General features: G+C 48.2%; 1 protein-coding gene across 1 annotated transcript; it reads left to right on the top strand.

Moving 5' to 3' along the window:
* The first annotated feature begins 7,609 nt into the window (after positions 1–7,609).
* On the top strand, positions 7,610–9,431 carry LOC123133918 (desmethyl-deoxy-podophyllotoxin synthase-like). Its single transcript, XM_044553300.1, has one exon. It carries the CDS (start codon positions 7,773–7,775, stop codon positions 9,336–9,338), a length of 1,566 nt encoding a protein of 521 aa, XP_044409235.1. The 5' UTR covers positions 7,610–7,772; the 3' UTR covers positions 9,339–9,431.
* Positions 9,432–9,842: the final 411 nt, after the last annotated feature.

The following is a 9,842-nucleotide window of genomic DNA, read 5'->3' as shown; positions in this document are numbered from 1 at the left end:
CCGGGACGCAAATCCCTGGCCCTAGTTCTTCTTCCTCTCCGATCGCGAGATGCAGACCGAGGCGCTGATGTTGTAGTGTGGTTCATTGGGCGACGATGCAATTTTTGTATTCTGTTCATTGTCCACGTTCTTTGCTGTATGTGCAGCTTTGGTCGCTCGGTGGTGCATTTTCAGTGGTTACGCAGTGCGGGGTGTGCACACATGAAGCTCGGTCAAATCCAAAAAACTACCCAACAATGGAGTAGTCCAGCGGCATGTTTGTGTGTGTTTCAGCTTTTATTTTGTTTGAAGTTTAGTAAGCTTTTACTTTCAAAAAATATGTGTTCGTTATGTTGCAGTGTAGTCGTCGCTCGTTTGTATCTCGTGCGGAGTTCGCTAGTGATCCCATATGTGCCTATCAGAAGTTCGTTTCTGCTAGGATGGCATTCATTTTGTCAAGCATATTTTTGACCTATATCTTTGTGGGGTATTCTTGTTGTATGTGTATGTGATTCCCTTCTAAAAAATAAATACCAACTTTGGACATGTGCAGCTCGCTAGTGTTGTTTCGCAGTCCACTTTGGCATCGACTACAATTCCCGCTCAACATATGTTCGACATGTGCATAATTTTTTTGTACCAAGAGGTTCACTTATGTCCCACTGAGAGGTTCACTTTTATTCGGTGCAGTGCACACTTTTGATCGAGAGTGCACTTCTTGGTGTGGGGAATTTTCTTGCAGCTCACTTGTTCGTGTCGAAAAAGTCCACTTTCAGTTTAGTGGACTACACTCGGCCCTCATCTCTGGTCCACTCTTTTTAACAAACCTAACAAAAAAGAAGAACAAAAACTCATGTGGTTCACTTTCTGTAGTGTTGCGGCACGTTTACAGTAGTCTCGAGGTTCACTTTTCATATTATTGCGGTTCACCAATGCTCGACATGAAGTGCGCTCCACCTCGTTTGGAAAAGTTTATGTCCCACAAAAAAGAAATCATGCAGTGCACTTGTCCGTCTGATAAAGTGCAGGTTTTAGTCTAAAGAAGTATGGTTTGCTATCTCGTTTGGGAAAATTTATGTTCCACAAAAAAGGAATCATGCAGTGCACTTATCCGTCTGATGAAGTGCAGATTTTGGTTTAAAGAAGTGCGGTTTGAGAAATTTACGTCCCACAAAAAAGAAATCATGCAGTGCACTTGTCGGTCTGATGAAGTGCGGGTTTTTGCTCTGAAAGCAGTGCAGATTTATGTCTGATGCAGTGCACATGATGATTTTGGTGTCGCAAAAAATAGAGTGTCCGCATTTTTGTAAAATCGAAACTGCTCTTAAACCCTAAGGAATTAGCGGAAGTGTTCTACATAAAAAAGTTGCGCCTCATCGATATCTTTCCAACAGAGTATAATTTGAATCATTTCAACCAGCGGTTTGTGAAATTTTCACGAAAAACGGCGGCTGCCTCTTGTCGTCAGCCGTACAATTTTCAAAATTAACTAAAAACATAAGGATTCTCAAAAACATTACAACATATGAAAGTTGTGCATCGTTCGTAGCTTTCCAACGGCGCATCACACGCCTCATTTCGATAAACGGTTCAAAAACTGGAGCGAAAATAGTACAAAAATTGCTAAAAATTTGAAAAAACAGAATTCCGCGATTTAGCAAATTTGAAACTGCTCTTAAACCGTAATGAATTACAGAAAATAATAGATATGAAAAAGATGCGCCTCAATCATATCTTTCCAGCGGCGTATCATTTGCTTTATTTCGATAAATGGTTTAGAAAAAATCGCAAAAATACGCTCGCTGCCACTCGTCGTCCGCCACACCGTTTTTGAAACTGCTCTTAAACCGCAAGGAATCTCGAAAAGTGTTCAACATGGTGAAGTTGCGCCTAATCCATAGCTTTCCAACGGTATATTATACGCCTTGTTCCGATAAATGGTTAAAAAAATAGAGAGAAAACAGTACCAGAAAAACACTGCATACAATTTTTTTTGACGCGAAGTTCACTAGTCTGTATTGCAGTGCTCGTCGTCAAAATGATGTAGTGCGCTTCTGTTCAGCATGCAGTGCGGAAGTGGTGTGCAGAATAGTTATTCTGCTAATATTAGCAGAATAGACCGTCTATATATATATTAATTAAGCCTGTGCTGACTAGCTAATTGATGCATTCATTGTTTTGGTATGTACATATATTAACTCTTCTTTCTTCTTTTATAGCCCTCTGGATCGAGCCAAAGTTTGGTAACGAGACGAGGCCTGAATAAAAGGTTGCGCCAGGATGAAAGGTTCACAATCACAGCAAACGTGGGCAATGGCCAATCAATTGAACCCAGCCGGACCAAGGAAGCATTTTCTGCTCACTGTGGGGTTCTTGTTAGGGACATGATCCCGATCAGCATCCACCAATGGAATAAGCCTAAGAACGAAGACCCTAAGTTTCTTATGTCAAAGATAGACATAAAGATGATCTTTGGACCGCGCTGAAGGCAAATTTCACCGTATCGTCAGAGGAGGATCCAGATAAGCCAGTTATAGAGCCATTTGGCAAGGCTCATGCTCTTAAGAAGATGGCATATCTATTCAGGAGGTGAAAGAATGAGTTGAAATCAACGTATGTCGACAAAGAGAAGATTCCAGAATTTACCGGCCGATTTGAGAAGATAAGAGTTCACTGGCCCACATTTGTGGCCCACAAGACATCGAAGAAGAGTAAGAAGGTGTCAGCGACAAACAAGAAAAATGCTGCAAAGAAGGAGCATCACCATTGCACGGGGTCAGGTGGTACCTCAAAGCCCGACCATTGTGGGACAAGGCTGAGAATGACTTGCTTGCTAAAGGGGTCAAATCAGGGACATTGAACTGGCCAGACCGTTCAAGGACTTGGTTCTTCGGGGTTGGGGGAACCTTGGACCCTGAAATAGTGAAGTGCGTTTGGACGGACGAGCAACTCGAAATACCCGTCAAGAAGCTTCAGAAGTATACCGCCGCAGCGCAGCAAGGGAGTTTCATTCCCGACAGAGAGAACGACGAGCTCACAGAGACCCTCGGGAATGCTGAGCACCCTGGACGAACAGGAGGCATGCTAGGCTTTGTTGTGTGGAAGGTTGGGTTTCCTGGCGCAGGCAGTTACAAAACCCAAGAGAGGAGGAGGAGGAAAGTGGAGCAGAGCAAACTACAGAAGCTGAATGCAAGGGTACGAAAGCTAGAGGAACAAGTTGAGAGCCAGCGACCTGCCCAAGCTACCCCAGATGCTACCTCGCCATCTCAGCAAAGAAGCAGCGTGGCTTCCACCGAGCTCGTTCAACAGTCTGACTTCACGACTTCTAGCTACCCCGTGGATGCTATCACGGAGGCACAATAGTGCCAGCTTATGACGCAATGGCAGAACCTCAAAGTCAAGGCGGTTGTCGGCTCTGTTGCACCTCCTGAACCCGACGCAACTTTTCACTGCCTTCCGATTCCACAAGGCTATGCTGTTGTGATGGTGGATGAAATAACAGAGGGATTTGAGGAGCTTCAGCTTGACCACCCTACAGGTGAAGGGGAGACTCGGCTGGGTTTTGCTCTGAAGACTCCATGTCTATGGCGGAAGCATCACATCAAGCTTCTGAACTTGACGCCTCCTTCTCCTTCTCCTCCTCCTTTGGCGAGTCAGGGCACTCTGCCTCCTTCTCTAGTGAATGAGGGTGGCACTCTGCCTCCTTCTCCGCATGTTCCGACGTGTCCGAGCAGCCCACCTCCTCCGCCTCATCAGCAACGGCGGAACACAGACGCCGCTGCTCCGGCTGCTCCGACGCATCGGACAACTCCACCTCCTTCTACTACTCGTCAGCAGCAACGGAAGAGAGACATCGCCACTCCGGCATCTAGTAGTACATCCAGAGGTGGGAGGCAATATAGATTCAGTCCATCTCTCAAGCCTATAGAGAAGTTACCATACGAGATGACCATGGAGGAAAACGCTAAGACCATTGAAGCCCAAGTGAATGACTTCTTTGAAACGCGAAGAGTTATGAAACATCCACCCCCGAAGGAGAAGATAGATCCGGTGAAAGCAAAGTGCACTATCAATGCCCTGAAGTGACCACCACCGCCTTCCCCGGATAACAACCATCTCTGCTGTATTAAAAAGACATTGCAAGAAGCGCGCCGATCGGGAAGTACTTCAAGTGAGAAAAGGTTAAAAGAATGAAGAAGTGGGAAAAATTCCCCAGCTAGAAGAATAGGAGAAACAATCGTGCCCCCCACTCAAGGTGTCTAGCGATATCATCGCAAATCAGCCGCTGATGCTGCCTGGTACCAATCCTGGTGATTACCTACCCGACGATGTACATTTTGATACAATGGAGGTGGACGAATTCAAATACCAGTGCGGGAAGCCTCTCGTCAAAGATGGAACTCTTGCTGTCACAACGATGATGCAAAGATTCCATGAATGGCACATGAAAACATGCAACAAGTCTGGGAAGGATGCTTTGTCGATGAGAATTAAAGAGGACCACGACTTCATTGTTCAAGAACTGTTAACTGTTGATTTTGACGAGTTTTTCCAGTTCTACAATCAAAAGGCCCTCGACAAATCACTTGTGGCTTGCTACTGTCTGTAAGTACTACTTTCTGTAATTAAGTATCTATATATATAGCTAAGCTCTTTCATTGCATGTATATATAATTATCGTTACTATCTTATGCAGATTGAAGATCGTCGAATGCAAAAAAGCACAAATCTATGACATTGGGTTCATTAACCCAAATGTCATACATGAATGGACGGTTCAAAAGAATGTCACATAAACCGGGGACAACTTGCTACAATCGTTGCTCAAAAATCAAAGCAAAGATAAAATATTCTTTCCTTACAACTTCAAGTGAGTGTTACTGTCTTGTGCATATTCGGTTTCCCTTATTACTCGAGGTTATAGTCATGTAACTGATGAGTTGTGCATGTGTGCAGAACTTCCACTTTATTCTCGTAGTGATTAAGCTTGAGCGGGGAGAAGTAACCGTCTTAGACTCGAGATGAAAAGATCCCAAGGACTATGCAGACATGACTCCAATGCTCCAGAAGTAAGTTCAATCGATCATTATCGCACCATATCGGCAACTTTGTTTATTTCCTGATATCAAGTAATTATTTTCTTTGTCTGGCAGGGTTTGGAAAGAGTTCACCGCAATTTCTCCGAGGCTGCCGATCGAGCTGACATTTAAACACCCGAAAGTAAGTACTATACTACCTAGTTCCATGCAGCTCCCATTGATTCTAGCTAGTTTCACCAATACCATTTAGCATGCTTGCTTATCAGTTTGATTGACCTCTATTTCTCATAAAGTGCTTGAGGCAGGAAGGCATGAATGATTTCTGTGGATACTATGTTTGTGAGTTCATCTAAAACGAGACGACCAAGAATAAGCGGGGCTACTCTGAAAAACAATATGAAGTGTGTAAGCAAAAATATTCACAATTTTATTTTATTACCATCATTTGTGTTGAGTTTCATTCATACACATGTATTCACCCTCTTCTTCGATTTAGATCTGGCAGATGCGGGATGAGCTCCTACCACACGATCGCATAAAAGTAATTCAAGAGGAATTGGCGGGATTCTTTCTTGACCACGTCATCAATAAAGCCGGAGAATACCATGTGGAACTTGACTTCAAATGTTGGGGATTGTAATAGATCTTATATTGTATATATGTAGCTAGTAGCGTTGGATAGATATACGAAAACTTGTTGTTCGACCAATCTCTCGGAGAAGGAGAGGTCGATCACTTCTCTCTGTATATGTTCATGATGATCTTCTGTACTTAATGGTTTCCTTCATTTTCTTACTAGCTAGCGTGTCGAGTCCTCCCTATACATATAGTATGTACCGTCGACCAAGCACGAAGATAAGATAGGTCACTTCTCTCTATTAGCTAGCTAACACAATATATGAAAACCCTAATTAAATTAACCCTCCAAAACCCCCCAACCCCCCCTTTAAAAAAACAAAAACCCCAGCTCCTGAGCCGCTGACGCGTGCATGCCTCTTGGTCCCGGTTGGTGTTATCAACCGGGACGAAAGGCCCTCCTGCCTAGGCTCACCGCAGCGGCCACGTGGAGCCCCACCTGTCCCGGTTCGTGAGTGAACCAGGACTAAAGGTCATGGGCTTTAGTCCCGGTTCTAGAACTGGGACAAATGGGCCTGGAACTGGGACAAATGAGCCTTTTTCCACTAGTGTTCCTTCTATAAACCTAAGACACAGTTTGCGTCCTCTCAAAAAAAAAAAGGATAACATGCATGGGTGGAACACATGCTTGTCAATAGAGAACAAAGTCGAACTTGTGATTCATTTCAGAATTTAGAGAGGGGTGCGGGAAGGAGACCCCTGTCCCCCATTTACAGAATACTTTGCACACGACGTTCATCTTGTCAATCCTTTGAACGATTGATGATCCAAAGGTTCTGCTCCATGCACCGAACGTGATGAAATGCCGTGGTGAATCGTCGTGGAAAATTTGTCCAAAGAGTATCGTCCTTGCAGCATTGCCTCCCCATTTATTCAATTAACTTAACCAAAGATGGGTCATGAAGTAGATCTGTAGAGGGGTATGGCTATAAAAGGATAGTGAGTGAACGTTCTCCGAAAACGGTTCTTGCAGCGAATGCTCTGTGGCGTGTCCGACCCCGCGCACGAAACTCAACGTTTGACCAATGTGGGAATCCCCATGGAGCATCGTTCGCTTCATCCACCCCCAAGCGAACGATGCAAATCTTGAACAAGTGACATTCTTTATATGGAGCATGGCAATTATTGTGTGTGGCATAGCAGTTCCGTCTCATGTAACGCAATTACCGTGTGTAGCATGGCAGTTCCGTCTCGTGTAACGTGGCTATTCACGAAATATGTGTGGCAACTTTCTTTACCGTTGGATGAAAATTCTATTTGTTGTAGCATGGTAATCCTATTTTGTGAGCATGCCAATTCCTAACTATGTAGACATTTTCCTATCATATAGTGCGGCAATTCTCTCTGATGCAACATTTACCATGTTCTAATATTTATAGCATGTCAATTCTTCTATGTTGCATTGCACCATGTCAATCCCTAAACAAATGCCATGATATATATTTTTTCTCCATTTGATAACATTGCCATAACATGGCATTTCACTCTGTAGCGTGGCAAATTCCTTTTGTGGAAGTAAAGAAGATGTTGACGAGGGGGGAGGAAGGCTAGTGGTGTGTCCACACGCTACTGACATGAACGTCACATTTTGCTTGAGGGCCCGAGTGTACATTAGCTCTCTATTAACGTCTACTCCATCTATTTCTAAATATATGACGTTTTGGTGGTTCAACTTAGGAATGGAGGGAGTACAACTAGACATGTTACTTGTGATTTGCAAAAAAAAAAAAAGTTACTTGTGAGAAACAAATCAGCCCCATAAATATGGAGAGTAATTGTAGTGTAATGTCAATAAGAAAAGTTAGACCAGAAAAATTTGTCAAAAAACTCATCCAAATCAAGGAAAACTATAAAAACACAAATATCTCTATACATATTTGCCAAGATGGTTACATCTTGCAAATCGCGGTATATGCCAGCTATAGTCGTTGACTTGGAAAGTTGCCGCGTGTTCTTAAAAATAATCACTCGCCATTCACATGCTCCACTTAGTTAAGCACTTCATTAGCTGGTCAACTGGCGTAGTGTCCAGCTACCGCTACCTAGTACTCCTACCTCCACACAAGGTAGACAGCTTCAGGCGCGAAGAAGGAAACTCGACGCACTCCCTACCCAGCCATGGCGACCCAAGACGCGGATAACCGTTATCACCATTACCTCGTCCTGGCCACCATCTTAGTACTCCCACTCCTCCTCCTCGTCAAGCTCCGTCCGCGGAAGCAGGGCGGGGAGAACCCTCCCCCGGGGCCATGGCAGCTGCCGGTCATCGGCAGCCTGCACCACCTCGTCGGCGCGCTCCCGCACCGCGCAATGCGCGACCTCGCCCACCGGCTCGACGCCCCGCTCATGCTGCTCCGCCTCGGCGAGCTCCGGGTCGTCGTCGCCTCGTCGGCCGGCGCGGCGCGGGAGATCATGAAGACCCACGACGCCGCCTTCGCCACGCGGCCACGCACCGCCACCATCCGCGCGCTCACCAGGGACGGTCTTGGCGTGGCGTTCGCGCCGCACGGCGAGCACTGGCGCGAGATCCGAAAGCTCTGCGTCACCGAGCTGCTCGGCGCGCGCCGGGTCCGGTCCCTCCGGGGGTCCCGCGAGGCCGAGGCCGCGAGCCTCGTCGCATCCGTCGTTGCGTCGATGGCGGCGTCGGCGTCGGAGCCCGTGAACGTCAGCCTGCTCCTCGCAACCTACGTCACCGACGCGGTGGTGCGCGCCGTGGTGGGCGATAGGATCGGGGACCTCCGCGACGAGTTCCTGGATCGCCTGGACGAGGGCGTCAAGGTGGCCGCCGGGTTCAGCCTCGCCGACCTGTTCCCGTCGTCACGTCTCGCGCACGCGTTCAGCGGGGCGGCCCGCCGCGCGGAGGCGCACAGCCGTGAGATGTCTCGGCTCATGGACGGCATCATCGCCGAGCACCGGGAGCGGAAGAGGACGGCCGGCGCTGGCGACGATGACAAGGACCTCCTCGACGTGCTACTGCGGATCCAGGCGGATGGCGGCCTCCGCGCACCTCTCGACATCGGAACCATCCGTGCGGTCATCACGGATCTATTCGGAGCAGGGAGCGAGACCTCGGCGACGACGCTCCAATGGGCCATGGCGGAGCTCATGCGGAGCCCAGCGGCGCTCCGGAGGGCTCAGGTGGAGGTGCGCGGCGCCCTTGCTGGTGAGAGCCGCGTACGGGAGGAGGTCCTGCCGGAGCTACGCTACCTGCATCTCGTAATCAAGGAGACGCTCCGGCTGCATCCGGCCGTGCCGCTGCTCCTCCCGCGGGAGTGCACGGAGCCCCGGCGCGTGCTAGGCCACGACGTTCCCAAGGGCGCCATGGTGCTCGTCAACGCGTGGGCGATCGGGCGGGACACGGCGAGCTGGGGCATGGACGCCGAGGACTTCAGGCCGGAGAGGTTCGAAGAGGCCGGCGGCGGCGCTGCGGCGGCAGACTTTCGGGGGGCGGACTTCGAGTTCGTACCGTTCGGTGCAGGCCGGAGGATGTGCCCAGGGATAATGTTCGGGCTCGCCGTCATGGAGCTCGCGCTGGCGAGCCTCCTCTTCCACTTCGACTGGGAGCTCCCCGGCGGCGCGGGTGGACTGGACATGGCGGAGGCGCTCGGGATCACGGCGAGGAGGAAAAGCGATCTGTGGCTGCATGCCACAGTTCATGTGCCACATCCTAGTACTCGTATGTAGCTGTACGGGATCGTTTTGTATGTCTGCGCGAGATCGTGTTATCAATCTGCGGCTCATTTGATGCTTTGCATTTGCAGATAGGGAAATGTTTGCCTTCAACGACGAGCGTCTGCCGCCTCCGTGTCCATAGGATTGGTTCTTCATCCAACTAGGAGTCAATCTTCACCCAAAAATGCTAAACGCACGGGCTGTTTACTAGCTTTTACGGGCTGCTTCCCTCTAACTAAACCTGCCCCCCCTCCCTGATTTTCAGGCGGGTGGGGCCCAATCTCTCCCCTTAATCCAATCAGGCCCTACCAACTCAGACTCACTCCGTAAAAGGCCCGCATTGAGCCCGTGAATGTAGCATTGCTGATCTTCACCTACTTCATATTCTTACAACTTCACTTTTGTTTCAGAAGGCGGGACTGCAACTAGGCCTTTGTGATGGCCTAACCTTGCGAGTCCGTAATAGAAACTCACCGGGGTGAAACAGACCTCGAATGTCCAACATCCCCCCCTCCC

Source organism: Triticum aestivum, chromosome 6B, assembly GCF_018294505.1.
Source record: "Triticum aestivum cultivar Chinese Spring chromosome 6B, IWGSC CS RefSeq v2.1, whole genome shotgun sequence".
Classification (NCBI taxonomy): Eukaryota; Viridiplantae; Streptophyta; class Magnoliopsida; order Poales; family Poaceae; genus Triticum; species Triticum aestivum.
Note: the sequence above shows the minus strand (reverse complement) of the source record. Positions and strands in the feature narration are given on the sequence as shown.